Genomic DNA, 21,521 nt, shown 5'->3' on the forward strand with positions numbered 1-21,521 from the left:
TACCAAGGAGATGCTCTGTCCCCACTGCTGTTCTGCATAGGCCTGAACCCCCTCAGTGAGATCATTAACAAGACTGGCTACGGATACCGACTACGGAACGGAGCGGTTGTCAGCCACCTCCTGTACGTGGATGACATCAAGCTGTATGCCAAGAGTGAACGAGACATCGATTCACTGATCCACACTACCAGGATATACAGCAATGACATCGGGATGTCATTCGGACTGGAGAAGTGTAGTCGGATGATAACAAAGAGAGGGAAGGTAGTCAGAACTGAGGGGATCGAACTACCAGAAGGCAACATTGCAGACATAGAGGACAGTTACAAGTACCTGGGGATCCCGCAGGCAAATGGGAACCATGAAGAGGCAGCTAGGAAAGCTGCAACCACCAAGTACCTGCAGAGGGTCAGGCAAGTCCTGAGGAGTCAGCTGAACGGTAAGAACAAGATCCGGGCTATCAACACTTACGCCCTGCCCATGATCAGGTACCCAGCTGGTATAATAAGTTGGCCAAAAGAGGAGATAGAAGCCACCGACATAAAGACAAGAAAGCTCCTTACCATGCATGGAGGGTTTCCAGCACCCTGAGGCTGTACGCTAAGCGGAAGGAAGGGGGCCGGGGACTGGTGAGTGTCAGCACCACAGTCCAGGATGAGACAACGAACATCCAAGAATACATTGGGAAGATGGCCCCAACTGACCAAGTGCACAGTGAATACCTCAGGCAGCAGAAACCCAAGAAAGAGGAGGGAGACGAGGAACCATCATGGAAGGACAGGCCCCTGCACGGTATGTACCACCGGCAGAAAGAGGAGGTGGCTGATATCCAGAAATCCTACCAGTGGCTGGACAAAGCTGGACTGAAAGACAGCACAGAGGCACTAATCATGGCAGCACAAGAACAAGGTCTGAGTACAAGATCCATAGAGGCTGGGGTCTATCACACCAGGCAAGACCCCAGGTGCAGGCTGTGTAAAGATGCCCCAGAGACAATCCAGCACATAACAGCAGGGTGCAAGATGCTAGCAGGCAAGGCATACATGGAACGCCATAACCAAGTGGCCGGCATAGTGTACAGGAATAGGCCTGTACAAGGGTGATGGAGAATGACCGAGCTAAGATCCTGTGGGACTTCCAGATACAGACGGACAAAATGGTGGTGGCTAACCAACCGGACATAGTGGTGGTAGACAAACAGAAGAAGACGGCCGTAGTGATCGATGTAGCGGTTCCGAATGACAGCAATATCAGGAAGAAGGAACACGAGAAGCTGGAGAAATACCAAGGACTCAGAGAAGAGCTCGAGAGGATGTGGAGGGTGAAGGTAACGGTGGTCCCCGTGGTAATCGGAGCACTAGGTGCGGTGACTCCCAAGCAGTGTTGGTCAAGTTACTTGAAAAAAGTAATCAGTAGCTAATTACAGATTACTTCCCCAAAAAAGTAATCCCGTTACTTTACTGATTACTTATTTTCAAAAGTAATTAATTACTTAGTTACTTAGTTACTTAGTTACTTTTTAAAAACACGATTTACAACCTGAATAGGTGATAAAGCGATAGATCTTTCAGCCCAATTCTACTTTTTCTGCATAATCCATCATACAAAATGTAATCAAATGGAAATGTCTCTTTTTAAAACTTGTTTTATTAGTTTTAATCTTTTAACTTTATGCATCAAGCAAAAATTTAATTATATGCAACATTCTCTGACTGGAAGAAATTTGTTTAACATTTAAACCTATTTTCTGCACATTCCAGCATATAAAATAAAATATTTTTTGGGGTTTACACTCACTCTTTCAAATAGATGCAAGTAAAACACAGCAGAAAATAAATAAAGTCAAAGGCTAGTTGCTCTATTTTCACCTGTAAAGCAGGACCAGGGTAGGCGGAGGTTTACCCTGGTGCAGGTGTGCCGCAGCGGTCAGTGGAAGACTCCGCGAGTTTCTCTGTGAATTTCCCATTACAGTCGTAGCGCACTCGGCGCTTGCTTGGAAGTTTAGGGTTTTTTTCGCTGTAAAAAGAAGTTTTCTTCCCACGCACAACAGACGCTAATGTTTTTGTCACTTTTTATGGAATCAAACTCAAAATAAGGTCAGTACTTCCACGCTTTAAAAGCTGCACGCTCATACTCTCTCCTGGGGCCTGTTCTTCGTACCTCGCTAAGTAAGTTAGCCGGATTTGAATGTTGACGATTTCGCGTGATCTTGGATCGTTTGGTTCTCCGAAGCTCATCTGGGACTTGCTGTCATAGCAACAGATCCGTAAGCGTAAACCTGCTCGGGAGCAGGTTTACTTTATGTAAACAGGATTAGATCGCGGCATCTCAGGTATGTCCGCTGCAGTTATATGAAAGCAAGAGCGATATTTCGCCACTGTTTTACCATAAATAAATATTAGCAATGTAACTAAAGATAATGTATTTGATTCTTTTATTGATTTCATACAGATACATACAGGTCATTTCCGAAAAAAAGGGAAATGTACTATTAATCATTCTATTACATGTAGTAGATCATGTCAGATGTAATTCATATTTTAGGGTAGTAATAGTAAATTACTACGTGCAATCAAGATGACAGACCACGGCTAAAAAAGCGAAGGTGGATTTGGGAAGTCTGTCGCAGCCATGTCCTGTCCGTTTGTACGCGAGCAAGGAAGGTGCAAGATTGATAAGGAGAGTTTACAGAATTTAGCGTATATTGCGGGATAGACGGGATCCTTTAGCTCAGCGCGACGGTGTGCTCATAGAGAGATATCGATTCTCCCGTGAGGGTATTATTTACTTTCTCTCTCTCTCTCTCTCTCTCTCTTATATTTATATATATATATACTTACTGTACTGTATATACTTACTCCCGACTTACTGTGCATGCTTCAGTCACCCCTTGCATGGGAACAGGTAAAAGTGATGGAGTGTTATGTCAAACTACACACAAAAAAACCCACAATGTCAATAAATGTCACAGTACAAAAAGGGGTGTGACGAGGGGGTGCAGGACCACCACCTGTCTTTATTTGCTCTGCCCTTTTCTTGGTTGCTGTTATAAACAAACAAACAGATTATTTCAGGGTCTCTTGTCATAGACTAAAAGCAATATAAGTGATAAATATTACCATTCTGTGGAATATTCTTATATTTCACTTTTACTTTTTCCCATGTTCTAGTGGGTCCTGTTGTGGCTCTAATGTGAAAGAGGATATGATGTAATATAATATAATGTGGAATAAAATAATATCACATGATATAATGTAATATCATGGATCACTTACGAGTTTAATTTGTCAGCAACTTTCTGCCAGCCCTCTCTCCTTGCTTTTGCAGCCTTTGCAGTGTTCCCCTGCGTTTTAATTAAACTCTGAAACTCCTGATATCCCTCAATCAAGAGTTCTTGGTCTGCTGCCGTGAAATACTGTGCGCGCTCCTTCGACATCTTCGCCGACCAATCACAGGGTTGCCGATCAATGTTTCTACTATCGATGCGTAGCCCCTTTTAAGCCACCCAGTGATCTCAGATTACTTCATCCAGCTATACTAATCGTCAACAACAGGTGTGATCGGAGAACCGGATTAGCGAGCTCAAAGTTAGCGCGATGATTAAATGATTTAAAGATAAAAATGAGAAAAGCTGTATTTTATTGGGTCAAGAACCAAATAACTTAACTAACTAACTAACTAACTAACTAACCTTTTCTCATAAATGTACCAGTTTTCAACAGTTTTCTTTTCTAACACTAAACTTCATGCTCACATTCAAATACATATGCTTATTTAAACCTGGTAAAACCCACACCAGTAAATATCTTATTTAATTCTGTTCTCTGAGGGAAAATATTCCTTTTTAAAGTACAAGGTATATGTATTAGTAAATATCTCTGCAACAGAATGGTGACCTCTACAGATGTACCCCACCTATCCCCCCACGACACTGGGATAGGCTCAGTGGATGGATGGTTAGATGATTGGGGGCTTTCCTTGGTTCAGATATCAAATGGAAACATTTTAAATCAGAGCCTGCCAGACAGCTCATTGGGTTATCTCTGTGGAGTTTTAGATTATGATGTTGTGCAATGTGAACTTGTTGTTCCTATTTGTCTGAAGAAACTTCATATTTCTGCAATTGAATTTAGAATAAAAATCAGGAGTCCATATAGAGAGAAAAGTTCCTAATAATAAACTGCAGATCTGCAGGGCCCACCTTCTGTGTGAGAGCTTATGTAGCTCAGACAGTCTCCAGTTAGCAAACAGATCTGAAATATTTTGTTGTGAATCCAATCCTAACCTTTTCAAAATTACACCTACACAGTTTTCTTTTCAGAAAAGTTCTCATATCTCACAGCAAGAAAATGTCACATTTAGATGCGGAGAGTTCAGATTAAAGAGACACTGAGAAAAAAAAAGGCAACTTATAACTGCAGGATGTTTTTTCTGCATTTAAATTCAAAATACAGTAATAATATATACTAAATAATAACACTGAATACATTCTTTTTGCATAATTAACTGAAATGAATAAATTGTATTACAATAAATTGTAAAAAGTAATATGTAAAAGCAATTCTATATTTACTAAAATTTATTTTTTTAATTATGCTCATTATTTTGTGTGTATTTGTTTGTCATGTCAAATGTATTATTAATAATAACTATATATTTCTGTTATCATTATTTTTAGTAGTAGTAGTAGTAGTATACAAACAAAAGATTTTTTCTAATAAATAAAATATTTATTATAAAGTTTGGATTTTAAAATAAACACGGAATAAAAACAAAGGTCTGGTTGACGTCCTGCCGTAAACGTGCCGTGGCAGCCGTCCCGGACGTGACGTCATGTTGTGTTGATGTTGTGACCGGACGCGCTGTGGACGGAAGAGGGAGACGCGTTTTGTTTTTATTCAACTAAACCGCTAAAAAGGAGCCGAGGCACCGCTTCTGTGTCCATTTCGGGTCGATAAGAGCCTTAGCTCGGTGATTGGTGCCAAACGGCCGGGCCGGAGGGCGAGTAGACCGTCTTATTTGATCTAGAAAGGGAGGACTCGTCACCCTCTGACCCCCTCCCTGCTTCCTCCACACTCTCCACCATGACTATTCTCCCGAAGAAGAAGCCTAGCTCCGGGGTCGGCGTCTCGGACCACGCAGATGACAGCGATCGTCGGACCGGCTCCGACCCTCACCAACACCCTCACCCGCACGCAGGGCGAACTGGAACCCGACCGAGGGCTTCCCCTCCGCCTTGGTCCTACCAGCCCGCTCCACCCTCTGCCAGGGACGACAGGCGGAGCATTGAGGCGAGCTCCCGGCCGCAGCAGGCCTCTCCGCCGCCCGTCGGCTCCGTGTCCCTGTGGGGCCGGGCGACGGTCGGGACAACAGCGGCGGAATGGTTGCCGGGTCCCGCGGAGAGCTCGTCGTGTCGGCCGGCGTCGTCGGATGCGGCGGAGGCATCGGCAGCTGCTGCTCCGGGCCCGGGCTGAGCAAGAGGCGGAGGCAGGCAGGCACCTGCTCCGGTGGGGTGGTGGGGGCGCTGGCCGGCGGAGGCCAGCCCGGGGTAACCGGACCGGGAGGTGTAGGGTCCAGCCAGGACACGGAGGAAGGAGCCGGGAACAACAGCGAGGACGAGTACGAGAACGCCGCCCGGCTTCAGTCCATGGACCCGGCTACTGTGGAGCAGGTAGGACGCTAACGCTAGCTAACATTAGCAACAAGGCTAACGGAGCTGCTAATGCTCCTGCACAGGTGATTTCCTGCACTTTTACCAGAACTCAGGTACTTAAAGACCGAAAACAAAACGTATAATGTCAGCACAGGCCATTAGGAAGCAGAAATCAAGGATTGAAGTTAACTTTAAGAGGGAAGAAATTGCTGTTATTGTTCAGTTTTACGCTTAAACGCAATGAGTTGTTTCCCTCCAGAGGCAGGCTGTGGGGACAATTGGTGGTGGTGGGGGGGCGTTCATTAAGCAACCTGCTAATGATGTCTGCTCACGCGAGGTCTAAGAGAAACCCGTTTGGGGCAACCATAGCAACAGCACTGACGCTTGATCACCTGGCAGTTAAACATTTACCCCAAAACTAACCACAAACACACTCTAAGCACACATTTAAACACTGTTAAAGACAGCTGCATTTGTCTCCACGGCCCATCCAGGTGAGGCTAAAATAAACAGCCAGATGTTCCCAGATTGGAAGGATAATAATTGCTACATACATGTTTTATAATCGTAATATGACTCATATGAAAAATAAACTAAGAATTAAAATATTTTCATGCCAGTAATTCCAGGACGCATCTTTGGCAGCTCTCTGTTTAATATAATAACACCAAACGCTTATTTTACCTATTGATTAATTTCAATTAAATTTTTTTTTGTTCAAAAGTCGGTCATGCAGATGTTCAGTGTTTGTTTTTTTCTTGGAGAATGTGATGGGGCACAAAGGCAAAGCATTTGTTTGAATGAGGTTTTGCACAACTCCTTACCGAGATACTTGACTGCATGCTAGAAATTCTAAGCACGTTTGTTGGACACCTGAGCCTGTACTATGAAACAAGTTCAGCCTCTCTGTATGTTCTGTAACCTTAACATGGATATTATCAATATACCAAAAAAACAACAACAACAAAAAGTCAGAAACACAGGCAGGTCTGCAGACAGCTGAACACCCCATTTTTACAAAGAAGAGAAAACTGTGAACAATATGGTTAAATGGATAATACAGACTGGGAGTAACACCGCTGCTGCAGACAAAGCAGCAGATTGTTAGTATGAATGTGTGCGCACTTTGGTGCTTTTGTCAATAAGACTGGAAAAGACCTGCTATCGTAATAAAGTTAAAGCCTATTTGAAGCCAGAGAAGAAAGCCGACTGTGTAACTAAACAGACTTCTCACAGCTCTGTCATTAAGACACGGGCGAATTTGACTGATTAGAATTTTTGTTCAGTTAAATAATTGTTTATATGTGTGTAAGAAAGTGTTATTCTTTCAGCTGCTGGTGGTGTTCAACAGTCTGAGAGTGAGTAAAGAATAAATGTAAAAACAGCTGAGGTGGTTCATCCACTGACTCAGTCTCCATGTAGACTTGATAAAAGGTCTAAAAGTAAGAATAGGTTCTCTGTTTTAGCATTATACTTACACTCATAGAACAGTTAAATTTTTTAAAATCTGTAGTACACCAGAGGCAAAAAATCAAGTAATTATGCTGTGTCTTAAGAATCTGTATTTATTCCTGATGCTCATCAGGAAAACAAAGACTTTACACACTCTTTCTGGAGCGCAGTGAGGTCAGCAGGATCTTCCAGGAATGGTGACGCTGTTTCCTGGAGAACTGATTAGTCACTAGGCGGTGATTTCATACCTCTTGCTCTCTTATCGTGAACATGGAGCAGGTTAGGTCTGCAGCTTAGTTGCCATGGTAATTGTAAACCTAAGCTTAGGATGTTAACCACCTTTTTAACACTGAAAAGTCAGGATTAAACCAGAAGTTTTACTTTACTCGCCGTCGGGGATCCACAGAACGACAAGCTGAGCCGGAACCGAAGCACTCTGCAGGGAGGCTTTTAATTTGAATCTCAAGCAGAATAGATGTTTGATATTCACGGATCAATAACCCGACTATATCAAGCAGAACTGAACTCTGAGGTGCCACTCAGTTTGATGTTGGAGGTGTTAGGTTTTATCCTGTCTTCCATATTTTCTGGTGCAGGTTAAATCATTTTTTCTTTTGCTTTGATTTTGTATATGAAGCTGTTGTTTGTTTTTTCCTTGTATTTTAAGTCGAGTTCACCTCTTTATCTTACAGCAGTTTGTTTTTTGTCCCTCATTAAACCCTCAAACTCGCTTTTCAGTTCAGATTGAGCCAGATAAAAAAATCTGTTTGGAGGGAGTGAGAAGAAACAGCCTATTATAAAATCATTCACATCTGATAGAAGTTCTCTATTTTGTTTGCTTGTTATTTGTTTATGTGTTTGTTTTGGTGCAATAACTTTGTTTATTTAATGAAACCTTGGAAAATGTTACCTGCAAGATATGATAACAAGTTAGTGGCCTTCCAAGTACAGGGCACAAGTCAATTCACCTCATTTTGTTATCTTTTGTAGTCATTATACTTCATAACAGGAAATGCTGAAAAACACTTTAAAGTTTCATTTAAAAAACTGCAGCCAAATCAGTTTTGTTTCACAGTCTACAGACAGAATGTCCTTTCATTTAGAAATTTAGAGAGATTTTTCTGTAACCAGCTCTGAGCGTCAGCATCATGGGAAATGTCATAGTTTCAGTAGAGAAACTGCACCAATTTCAAGTCAGTTGTTTGCCAGAGAAAAACCTCAAGGGTCATATATCACAGTGGGACATGGATGGCTGCTTATAACAAATCATAGCACATGAAAGGTCTCTCTGTGACCTACATTTGCCAAACTCATTTTCCTAATATAGAAAAGTTACTGTACCAAAGAATTTGCTGATTACGAGGACGTCAGGTTGAATTAGGGATGGGAGTCGGTAACCAGTTATGTAGAGAACCAGTTCCCAGTAGTCCATTTCCTTGGAGCTGTTAGTCTGCTTGTCTGTCGATCACACTTATCGGTTCGTGCACTCGTGCTACGATCAGTGGATGTCGGAGGAGGAAAATAGTGGTGCAGGATATGGTCATTAGTTTTATTTTTACTGCACAAAGAGAGAGTGCAATGGTAAAGTGTAAACTGCAACGCTAACAAGCCAAGAACCCAGAGTGACTTAAAGCTGAGTGAACACTGACCCCAGCCCAGCAGACACACCCTGAACTTTAACTGGTAACAAACTGATGAGCAGTTTGCAGCCTCCATTTGTACCTGTTCATGTCTCTACAGTAGAATCACCGTGGCGATCGCTTTAAAGTCTGTTTGTGCTGGTTTTCATCTTTGCTGTGTGCTGTTGGCTTTGTGTTCTGCTATAAGAGGCTTTGTCTAATACTAAGAGACCGATCATACGTGTGTCCTCAATAGGATTTGTGTTGGTGTGTAGGTCTGTAGCCTATCGGTTTCAACTGTTAAATGACAAATGACCTCAGACGTGTGTTTTAGGTCATTTTACACAGTGACATGAAAGTAATGTAACAACTATATAATGAATTACTTTATTCTGGGAGTAATTAAGTAATGTACTGCATTTTTACACGTTTAAGAAAAGTGTCCTGTGTAATGTGAGTAACAATTACTTTTTGAGTGATCACCCCGGCACTGATCATAACAAAGAAGGGAAATGCGTCCACACAGCATGCAAGTAATTTATATGAATGTACTGTGCTTGTTGTGCTGCTTGGTGATGGTGGTGACTCAAAGAGGAGCCAGTGAGAATCGATAAGTCATATCGATAATGATAAATATAACAAATAATACTTTACAAAAAGTTAAAAATAACCCAGATGAAAGAAGCTCGATTGAAGGAAAAGTGTAAACAAAACAGGGCAGTTCAGCAAGTAAACCTCTGTGTAAAAATGTAAATAAAGTACATTAAAATGCTGCAATAAAACAGCAATAAAGTGGCCGTGTAGAGTCCAGTAGCTCGTGACATTCAGTAAAGCAAAATAAAACAAATAGAAATGTGCTATTTCTTTAATTCCTTGTGTCTCTTTCACATAACGTCTTTGGTTTGTTGTTGTTCTTCAGATGTGTTGTTGTATTAAAGTGAAAGCCGAGGCCGATGCCACGCCGTGGTCATGGTCTTTACATTCGTTCTGCTCCCAGCGCAGCTTTATTCTCAGAAATCGGAGCGTTTTCTTTGCCTGAAGCGGTCGGTCGGGCTCACACAGCAGCGATCGAGCACTGACAGAACGAATCCGTTCAGAACTCCTCATGTGACATTTGTGCCCTGCTGTTAAACCCAGCCAGTTTTCAGTCCTGCTCACGAAGCTGTCGCTGACTCGCACTTTCGGTATCGGTGCTTTTCATAACCTGTTTGTGTTATGACAGGTGTCCAGCGTTAAACATGTTATTGTTTATTTTTAGAGTTTCTTCGTCTGACTTTAGTTCATGGTTTCACTTTTTGTTTGACTAATGAGCCAAGTGTGACTTTTTATTTAAAGAGGAACCATTATGTTAATTTCCAGCTGTGTGTTTTTTATTCTTGGACTTACTGTAGGGCCTATGAGGGATAATTACACACATACATTGAGGTGAACAAACTTTGTTACCTCAGTTGACACAAATTTTTCAGTTTTCCTGCATTTTTTGGACATTTGTTTAAGTTTGATTTAATTAAACCTTGTTTAAATTCAATTTAGGATTATAAATTATATAAATGATCACAGTCATGGCGGAAGTCCAAAACATGCTTTGGAGGATCTCTAAATTTTAGAGTAGCTTTGCATGACTCACAGTTCAAAATAAGCCTTATTTGTTTTATCATGGTCCTCGGTGCAGCTTCTCAGCTCATCAACAACAACAAATACAGAATATAATGAACCTGTGAGACATTTTAGACACATAAACAATAAAAATGATAAATATGGTAAAACTGGGGTTACAAGCAGAGTTATGTTTGTGATTGTAAGTTTTATTTCTGTACTTTTAGACTGATCCTCAGAGAGGGGGTATGTCGTGATTACAGAAATGTAAAAGTCCACATGATAAGGAAATAAACTGGTTTTGGTTATTTGCTTCATTTCTTTTTTTAATAAAAAGCATCCTGTTCAGCATTATCTCAAAGAGGAATAAGTAGGTAATTAGGCCTTCTGAGATCACCTGAACATCCGCGGTGTTAGAAACCAGTGTGTCTGCTCCACTGTTATTGATCAGCATTAGATAACTGATGATCAGGATGGGAGGAGCTGCTTTTCCCTGCAGAAGATCTCATTCATTTGTTATGTCCAGCCACCAACCCTGGAGGACTTGAGCACCATTTTCCTGCTTTAGCAACCAAACGGTGAATTTAATTATTCTAGAAAATATCACAGCAATGAATCAATAATGGAACTCAGCAAACTGTCCTCTAGGTCCTCACATATGATGCTGCTCAGGTCCAGTTTACTGACTCGGTCTATCTGTCTGTGTCTGTCTGTGTGTGTGTGTGTGTGTGTGTGTGTTCAGCAGGAGCACTGGTTTGAAAAAGCTCTGAGGGAGAAGAAAGGATTTGTCATCAAGAAGATGAAGGAGGATGGCGCGTGTCTGTTCAGAGCTGTCGGTGAGTAATTAACACACTAACCCTAACCATCAAAAATGAACGCCTAACCCTGACCCGTACCCTAAACCTAACCATAACCTAATTGTAACCCTGACACTCAAACCATATTATGAGTCTCAAAAATGCCTTCAAACTCGTGGGGAGTGGGATTTTGGTCCACACAAGTAAACTAAACTTGCAATTTTTGGTCCCCACAAAGATAATAGCCTTATACACATACACACACACACACACACACACACACGTCTGGCATCTCCTGAGCTGGTTCCCTGCAGTTCCTCTGGCTGACAGCAGATGTCAGTGTTGCAGCAGGTTTGCACTGATGTGTTTACCTGAGTTGTTCCTAAAAAAAACGAATAATAAATATATTTTGCATGTAACACATCTACGAAGCTGAAAAAGGTCTTTGCTGTTTGTTAATGCTCTTGTTTTAGCTAAATTAATTTCATTTATTATGTTTTTTTATTTTACATTTTTACATTTTGTTTTCACCTCGATTAAAATGATTTAGCAGTGTGAGAAACAATCAGGACATAAGAAGCAGAGTCATTGGTGATTATGCGCAGTAATCGTTAGGGTGATCTGATAAATCAGGTAATTTCCCACAATCGTGTCACTTCCTCTCCATGAACAAAAGAGAATGCTGAGCAAGAAAAGAGGTCACACAGTGATCGTTATTTAATGAAAAGCTGGGGAGAAAACCCTGCGGTAATTACCGGGTAACTGTAGCGCCGTAGATAAGGTGGAGCCTTACCAACAGCTGTGAAGCATCAGGTTTTACACAAAGGTGTAGTCAGGGGTGAGAGTGTGATTTGAATAATAATTTCTATTGTAGGTGTTACATGAGCCATCGCGGCTACTTCCTAGTCATTAGCCAGTGTAAAGGTGGTGTTAAGGTGGAGTTTGGAAAGTGGTACAAAAGGAAATCAATTTAAATTCAAGTTAATGACCCCAGCCAGTTCGTCCCGTTACTCAGCAGCCACATCGAAGCACATCTGGGCACTTTGCTTTGAAACGTCGTTTAAATTAGCATTTGTTTCAATAATCAGCATGAAATAAAAACGGCAGATACAGAATTTCCAGTTAAGATCTTTTGTGATTTTTTTTTTTTCTTTCTTTCTGCTTGTTGGTCTCTTATCTGAAACAACCTGATCAGGTGATGTCTGTAGCACATGCTACCATCAAAACACACCAGCAGTCCTGCTCTGCAGTCCAGAGGTCATACTGACACAAGCCTGCTGCTGGGGCTGCTCTGTTGCAACAGGGGGCGCTCTGATGCTGACAGACTGTTCTTTTGTAAGAGTGTGTGTGTGTTGGAAATGTGGGTCACACTGTGAAAGATGAAGGTTTCTGTGTGTGTGTTCCTGTAAGCCACACAGAGGTCCTTTCAGTCGAGTCCAGGTTGTCTTTCAGGTAGAGGCTATTATGTAGCCGCAGTTATATCATCGCACTGACCCTGGCCCTGTGTGTGTGTGTGTGTGTGAGCGTGTGTGTGTGTGTGTGTGTGTGTGTGTTTGCGCTGCCTGTAAGTACCTGTAAACTCACACCTGTCTTCCTGCTGTTAGATAATAAACTGTGGTTGTTCCTGAGTTTCACCCTGTCGACCCAAATACATCGAGCCTTTATGCTAAAAACAAAACACACACATCAAAAATCACTCTTTTTCTTTTCTTTTTAATATGATCATTTACATGCAGCACAGAGAAGCTGAAGTTGCTGTGTAGTTCATTAACTGCATATAAAGGATGGATGTAACCACAGTGGGATCAGTCTTAAGTAGAGTGTTGTTATGAAGCCTCGATGACTGATTTTTGTTGTCGCCATCTTGGTGTTTTGTAACTGGACATGAAGAGCGGCTGGTGGCTCTGACTGTGACGAGTCGTTGGCTGATGAGGACACTCAGGATAATCCTACCTGACTGTAATCATCATCTTCTTTCAGCTGCTCCCTTTAGGGGTCGCCACAGCGGCTCGTCTCCCTAGCTCACCCCGTCTCTACCATCCTCTGTCACACCAACCCTCTGCGTGTCGTCCTTCACTACATCCACAAACCTGCTCTGAGGTCCTCCTCTTTTCCTCCCACCTGACATCATCACCACCACATCTTCAACACCCTTGGTCCAGTATATCCACCATCCCTCCTCCTAACTTGCCTGTTTTCAGAACTTCTGAACAACTGGTTTTCCCTTTGCAGCCCACAGGAGCCCTCTACTGGCCATTTAAAAGAAGGCGGGTTTAAGGCACTTCAGGACTGGAAGCGACATCTGCCTTTTTTACCGTCTGTGCTCTGAAAGTGAAACCAGAGCTTGCATGTTTTGAGCCATCTTTCTAACAACACAGAGGTTAGCACTGTTGCCTCACAGCAAGCAGGTCCTGGGTTTGAATCCACTATCCAGCCAGGGCCTTTCTGTGTGGTGGTAATATGTTCTCCCCCTGTTTACGTCCTCTTCGGGTACTCTGGCTTTCTCTGCAGTTAGTGGGGTTGGGTTAATTGGTGGTTCTAAATTGGCTGTAGGTGTGAAAGTGGTTGTCTGTCGATGTTAGCCCTGGTGACCTGTGGAGGGTGTGCCCCACCTCGCACCCTGTGGCAGCTGGGATAGGCCCTGAATTAGACAAGCGCAGGAAATTGATTGATCTTCCTAATAGCCAGCAGGGGGCGACGGCGATGCAAAAACAAGTCCAATTAATTGAAGACTTTAGTACTTTCTTGTCATTCTAGTAACTCTTTTAGAAAACAGCATTTTTCTTGTAAACAAAACAATATTTCTTGGTTTCACAGTCGGAGCCACCCTTCTTTCAAAACACCACAGTGGTGATAAGCTCAGCTTGAGGCTTGACTACCACTGATCTCACAGTGGCTACGCCCATCTTTCAAACATGGTGGATGTTTTAGTTGCAGGTGCTGCAGTGGTTAGTGGAGCCTGACCAAAGGGGGAATTTCAAAGCAGATACTAATTTTTTTTTTTTTTTCTTTTATGGGATGTAACCAAATACAACTCAAATAGGTTTTACCGGACCCAGAAGGGTCGCAACCTCGGAGCTGGAACTTGATTTCATATTTGTGTTACCTTCCTCTCCAAACTTATTCCCACATAATGGGTTTAACCCCCAAAGGTGACTGACGACAGAGATCAGCAAACACTGCTCAGACACACTGAAAACCTGCAACACATTCACAGAAAGTGAAGCTGATGCTGTTTCGTACTTCAGATAGGAAAAAAAAAAAAGCCGATATAACCGATGTATGATGTTGGGCGAGCGCGACGGAGAGATGTTCGTGCGTATTTTTTGTTTGTTTTTTTAAGTTTACGATTGTGAGCCGATGGACGTGCGCCGTAAAATGACACGTGCGATGAAAGAAAAAAAAAAAGGTGTCATGGTTTCATTTTCTCTGAGTCCACTTGTGGCTCGTCTCGCTTCTGGTTTCAGAGGCCATTTCTTCTCTTTGATGCATTTCCCAGAAATCACCTCTGGTGCGCACACGTTTACTTGAATGTGTTCTTCGCTGGGTCTCTTGTTCTTCTTACACTTACCCGAACCCCTCAGTCAGCGCCATCACCGCGTACAGAAAATCCAGTGATTAACAGACGACGTATTTATTGTTATTTTTGACCTATATTTGATCCTAATATAATAAAGCGACTGCTGACGGTCAAACATCTGGAAAACTAGATGTGCAAAGGTTGCAATCTGTAAAACATTTGCTGTTATGACAGGGAGGAGCCTCTGGAACAGCACACACCTCATTGGTATGCTGCTGCTGGGTTTAGGATACCCGAGTTTATGGTCAGAATTATGAGTATCGGGATGTTTTCTGCGGTTTAGGTGAGCCAGCATCGAACAACGGAGGCCCTTAAAAGACATATTTTACAATCCACCCTTTGCCCTTAACATCCTCATTTCTTATTATTTATTTTTCTTTGTTTTTCGGGGGGGGGGGGGGTTTATTACCCATGAAAACACGTTTTCAAAATTTTACTTTTATACTTGGAGCAGCAGTGATGGTCCAGTGTCAAACTCCTGCAGTTGGCCTGACCAGTCAAACCGGTATTTATTATCCTGTTTTTCTTTTAATGCAAAGAAATATAAGTAAACATTCACATTTAATTCATCTGCCAACAAAAGAGGTAATGAACACCCTGGGAAATGTTTAAGAAATAATCCACATTCAGGGTTTTTCCAGGCTCAAAATGGGGAAAAGTTGCAACTACACATAAAAGCCATAAAGCATGAGTTGCCCACATAATATAGGCAATGAGTCTTGGTGATTTTCCTTTGGTGGAAGGACAAAATCTTCCCTTAACATGCAGGAAAAACCCTGAAATGTGCTTATTAAATGTGTAATGGCACTACAAAAGCACAACACTGTCATATTTAGCGATATAATAATAACTACATACATTTATTTTACTCTTTATGTTACATCCGTTTATATGCCTATATAGTAATAATGGTCTTACCGCATACTTGACACCTCTGGAGTAAAACTCGCACTGTTCACGCACACACGAAAACAAAAACACACAGCTGATCTCACTTTGATGTGTTAAACCTGTTTTCACACCTTGAAGACCACTTTCTGTTTCGGGTGGGCAGGTGTGTTTTTGCGTGGGTGGGTGAGAGTTGTAGTTTTCCCCCTCGTTGCTGCAGGGGAAACGGCAACATTTCGCATCAATGGCGCAGGGCCCGTGGGGTTGTGACCGTGCCGGGGCCACGGGATGATTTACAGGAAAGACAATGTGGCAGAAAAAAAACAACATTAATTTAGATGTTTCGCTGAGTTTTCAGAGAGTTGCGATGCTTGAAGTGTTTGCATTTCAAGTGATCTTTCTTTCAAAATAAGATTTTGCATTTTAAAGATGGAGTTACCGCACACGGTCTCAGGTTAGATCAGTTTCCAATCTTTTATCATTGCAGGTTTGACTCCTCCTGATGTTCAAATGTCTCAGCATTCCTACCAGATCCAGCAAAAAGAGATGTTTTCTTCTTTTATCTCAGTAACTGCTTGTCTTGTGATCCTTACAGGAAAAGTGAAATGTTGATTTTAGTGCAAAACTCATGTCAATACTTTATGCAGTGATATAATTTTTTGATATTTTCCCTCTATTTGAAGTCGGCGCTGAAATGAACCCGAGTGTTTAAAGTTACAGCACGATAAGATTAGATCAGTTTCTGACGTGTGCGACTCACTTGATAAAGTCTGTGTGTGTTTTTGTCTTCCTGTCACCTGTAAAGGTTTTTGAGTTCTTTTTAGGTTCAGCAAACTCCTCAGTAACTTTTCATATCAAATGCAATATCGAAAAAATTACATTTTTTCATTCCTCTTTCTTTAATCATCTCATGACCTGTCATGTTTATGAGCTGACATGTAAAGTGTCCTGCCCCCTAGTAGTATTTCAGATGTGAATAAAATAAATAAAACCTTCAGTTGCAGCAGTCAAAGTATCCCAGATATTTTCACTCACTTTAACTGCAAGAAATTCCAAATATTTTACATTTTCTCCTCTTTTAAAACAAGCCCTGAAAAGAAAATCCTGATGTAAACAGATAGTCACAGGTGTTGGTATTACAGACCTGGTGAATGTCCTTCAGGGGAAAAGGCAAAACGTCTCTTGCGTTTCACCTCTGTGCATGCAGGAACGCCTGATGTTGATGGAGGACCTGTAAACACAGTCGGGTGTGAATTCACATTCCTGCTGGGTCATTAAAAATGGCAGACCTGCAGGTATTTCTTTTATTGGCAGGATTGTTGCAAAGGAAAACTCCCACAGTTTGTTGTTACGGAGGTAGAAAGTTGCAAAGGTTTGGCGCTTATCTTGTCCCGACTCTGTTTGTTGTAGAAACAACGCTGAAACTCTTGCTCTAACATTTCTCGCACGTCCGTCTTACTTGCACGAATCGAATGCCAGAGTGAAAGATGCAGAATTTGCCTTTGACAGTTTGCTTTCTAACCTGCTGCTGAGCTCACAGTTTTCACTCCACGGGCTTTGTTTTGCCACCAGATTGTTGGAAAATCTGTCTTCTTTCAAACAATCCTAGCGCCTCCTAACTGCCCACAGAGCTCCATTTTAGTTTGATATTGGATTTAAGGTGGAAAGCAGAAACGATAATTCTTTCTGTCTCAGTCCTGTGACCACGTTTAACACTCGGAGCACAAACAAAGCACAGATCTGTAGAGCAACGTCCTGTTTTTAAAGCACATCAGTGCTAGATGCTTTTTTGCCCTAATTAATCACCATGGAGACTGTAACTGTCAGTTGATGAGCTATGATTGATTTGGCTTCGATTGATCGCTTCTCTCACTCTCTCATTGGTGGTTTTCTTGTGATTGTGTGGAAATGCTAACAATAGGCCGAATTCAGGAGTCGCACCAGTTCCGCTGTGATTTCTCCAGAAACCACACCAACAGCCAAACACCCCGAACAACACTGTGCACATATGTTATGGATTTAACTTCCTCTGTCATGTGATGAAGAAAGTGTGTGTGTGTGTGTGCGTGTGTGTGTGTGTGTGTGTGTGTGTGTGTGTGTGTCTGCGTGTGTGTTCAGCCAGTTCAGGGTGGTGACTTTGTCTGGTTGTGTTTCTCAGCTGTTTGCTGCCTAACAACATCTGACACACACACACACACACACACACACACACACACACACACACACACACACACACACACACACTCTGATAGAGGAACAGCTGATACCAACACACCTGACCTGACTGCATGCCAACAGCAGCTGCTGCTCAGCAACAAACAGCTGATCTCAAACAGTGTCACATTTATTTATTTATTTATTTCATTTATTATCTCGACTGAAACTTAATAGCTTTAAAATCTGTACAGTACAGAAAAAAGCTGCCTCCAGCGTGTGAGCTGGACCTGAACCATGCAGAGTAAAGTTCAGACGGCTGAGACACGGTGTGTGTTTCCACTGACGACACATCCCTGAGTGTGTGTGGGTGTTTGTGCTTTTTTTATTTAGACCCACGTGTTTGTGGGTTTTTTTCTTTCTCCATATATTAGGAAACGTCTCCCATGTCTGACGTTGTTGTGCAACGGCCGACTGGTCGCAGTCGTGCTCCCAGCATGCTCTGCAGCTGGTCGTGGTTAGTCAGAGGAGTGGAAAGCAGAGTGTGATGAGCGTGTTTCATTGCCGGAGAATTTCATTAGCTCGCATGCGTCCAGTTTCACTTCATGTCGGTTTAGATCAGCCGACTGTGTTTAATAAAAAAAATACTTACTGTCATTGAATGCATCCACAGGTGGATTTCAGGTTTTCAAAGCAGCAGCACCTCGTGACAGGCGGCTCATCCGAACGTGTGGTGCAGCCGGGGCTGGTTTTACTGCATGTTTACTGCAGTTTCCTCAACGCTTTACTGTCAGCGATGAGATCAGGACAGAGTTAGGTTTATAACCCAGCAGGTTTGGCTCGTTAATCAAGGAGTCAGATCAGAATCACAAGGTGTTTGTTGGATTTTTAGCATCAAAGTGTTGCTTTTCCACATTGACTAGTCTGCCATCATTCCTCTCCAAAAAGCCTCAACTTTTAAGGCTGGCATCAAATTCAAAATGAGCTGATATTTTTCTTCAAATGTTTTCAGTTGAAGCATTTGATATGTTTTCTACATCCTATTGGGAACTAGAGTTTTATTTATGTGTGGCTTATAAATTGAAAACTATAAGTAATGCCATTAGAACACTTTAGAATATATGCCATAGATGTTAAACACAAACAGAACCATTTAAAAAATAAAAAAGTAAAGATCAAGATTGAATCCACTCTGTCATTTGAGTTGCTTCAGGGTTAATGGTAATTAACAAGATTCCCAGCTCATCAGTAACGTTGACACGCAGACTGGGAGGACTGGGTGGGTTGATGGGATCCCAGCGTCTCCCAGATCCTAAATTCTTGAAGCCGCAGGTCTCCGACAATCTTTTCCAGCCGTGAGTCGCCACTCTCCTCCTTGACTCGGCACTTTGAGTCGTGACTCATTGTTTTGGCTCACACAGCTGTTTGTGGCTCACATGATGTGACAGTCATGTGTCCCAGCTGTCACAGCGTGCACCCTGAGTGGAAAAAGTTCTGCTGCAGAAGTCGTCGACCTTTCAGCCAATCAGGTGACCGAGTCTGCGGGTTGAACTCAAAGACACTTTGGCACTTTAAAGTTTAGATGATTTGTACTGTGGTGAGCTCATGTGTTTATGAGGCTGTGTTTACGGTGAGCAGATCCCAACAAACCAAATGCGGGACAAAACTGTTATCGGGGATTTTACACACAAATAAACACACAAATGATGCAGGTTCACATTATTTAGCACGTGAACGACAAATAAGCTGAATTTACCTGTCCGGACGAGCTCTCAGGCACGTAAATATTATTCAAAGTTTAAATCTTTTGTAAAGCTTTAAGACTTTTTGTGCCTGAATTGGTGTTTTAAATAACATTTTTGTTGAACTTTATTCTGGAAAAATCATTTTCCCCATGGTTTCATGCCTGCACCCTCTACATGCATGAGGTGTACTTCAAAGCGTGGCCATTTTTGTCCTCGTTCACTTCTTGTTAAAGGACGTACATTTTTTTTTTTTTTTAATGAATTCCCCAGAAGGGCAGCATGTGCTCACCATACGTCCCGTAAACAGACACATTATAACACAGTTTATAAAGTTCTGTTGAAAATCAGGAGTGGTTCTCTCCTGAAGTTATTTGATTCTAATAACAAACACCAGGCTCATTCTTCATTGTACAAACATGACTCATTACCTGCACACATCCCGTTAGCTCCTATTGACTGCTGATCATTTAAATGGAATCATTGACACACTCTGAAATTTTCTGGTGGTGTTTACTGTTCTTTGTTCATTCCGTTGCAAAAGTTTACATAAGCTCTCTTTTTGAAGTGTCCTCTGAAGTTTTTCATAATGTTATAAAAGAGTGACGGATGAGTCACACCTTATGAAAATCACGCGGTGTTACTTCATGTCCTTATTGTCTGCTGTGCAAACTTTAACTGAATAATAACAGCAGGAAACATCAATGGAATTCTTTCACTACAACCAGCAGCGACTTCTGTTTTTTGACCCTCTCTAAAGACGCAGATTCACTCGCTGGTTGGTTCAACTCGAGTCAGGATGCCTAAAAGTTGAACTTGAAGAAAATGTTGAGATGTTTCTTTGCTGAAGCTGTGGGAGGGCCGGGGGCCTACAGGTGCAGACAATCCAAAGTCAGCCTGCACCTGAAATGAAAGTCTCGTTCTCTGGCCCTGAACTCTCTCACCGTCTGAATGATGATGTTTGGGTCGTCACAGCAGTTAGACTGGAAAGAGGTCAGAGGTCACCTCTTTCCAGAGGAAGTGTCTTCATGAAGAAACCTCACTGAGGGGCACGGGGAAACTCTGACGACCTCCCGCTGCTGCCGATGAGTCACGCAGTGTGTGTTAGAGAGAGAGAGGGACTTGTGTCAGAGTGACCTTTGACCTTGTGTTACTGTAAGAGCAATGTCTGAGTGTTTGTGTCCAGACAGTTTGAATAAACATGGCAGTATGTGAGGTGGAATCTCCATAGTTTCTACATCAGTCTGCTGTGTGTGTGTGTGTGTGTGTGTGTGTGTGTGTGTGTGTGTGTGTGTGTGTCAGAGCACAGAGTACAGAGAGTACAATCTTGAGTTTATGCTGGACACCCGTCGCGTGTTCCCGTTTGTTCCAGCTTGTCTGGTAAACTCCAAACTTGAGTCCTGATTAGTTTTCACAGTCTGTGTCTTCATTGCCTGAATCTGGAGTTACCTGCAGCACTGACGGGTACCTGAGCTAGAAATACAGAGATTGGCTGAGTAATTGATATATTTATTCATTTAGTCAGTTTGTCTTCTGTGTTTCAGAAAATAAAGAAAATGTTAAAATATATAAAGACAATACATATTACAGTGTTTAAAAATCCAAATAAAATGTGAAAAAAAAAAAAATCTATATTCTGAGATATTTAAAACATTAAAAAATCTATACTAACAATTAAAAAGCTAATTTATAGTGTATATTCATATAAAATAACTTTATAGAATCATATTTATATGTTTAAAAGCAAATAATTAGCAAAAATACAATGTTTTTTAAAAAAAAAGTATTACAGCTGATGTTTATGGTTCAACTATGCTGTGATAATCCACATCTGTACTGCGCAGGTGCATTACCACAAATAAGTTGCAACTACTCAACTCTTTCCTGTATACATGAATGTCCTGAAGAGCCAAAAGAAAAACACTGCTGTTTAAAAAAAAAAAAAAAAATGTTATTTGGAGTTTTCACAGTTTAACAGATATTTTTAATGGTCAAAATGTAACAGTAACAGTGAACCAGAAAAAATTGCTGACTGCACCT

At 41.8% G+C, this 21,521-nt stretch overlaps 1 protein-coding gene across 1 annotated transcript in view; it reads left to right on the forward strand.

The window, feature by feature from the left end:
* The first annotated feature begins 4,811 nt into the window (after positions 1–4,811).
* The window catches only part of otud5a (OTU deubiquitinase 5a), a 35,479-nt gene continuing 18,769 nt past the window's right edge, over positions 4,812–21,521 (forward strand). The window contains 3 exon segments of the mRNA XM_013271814.3: positions 4,812–5,343; positions 5,346–5,671; positions 11,063–11,156. Coding sequence (XP_013127268.2) covers positions 5,085–5,343; positions 5,346–5,671; positions 11,063–11,156 — 679 coding nt within the window. The 5' untranslated portion in view covers positions 4,812–5,084.

This window comes from Oreochromis niloticus, linkage group LG20, assembly GCF_001858045.2.
Source record: "Oreochromis niloticus isolate F11D_XX linkage group LG20, O_niloticus_UMD_NMBU, whole genome shotgun sequence".
Classification (NCBI taxonomy): Eukaryota; Metazoa; Chordata; class Actinopteri; order Cichliformes; family Cichlidae; genus Oreochromis; species Oreochromis niloticus.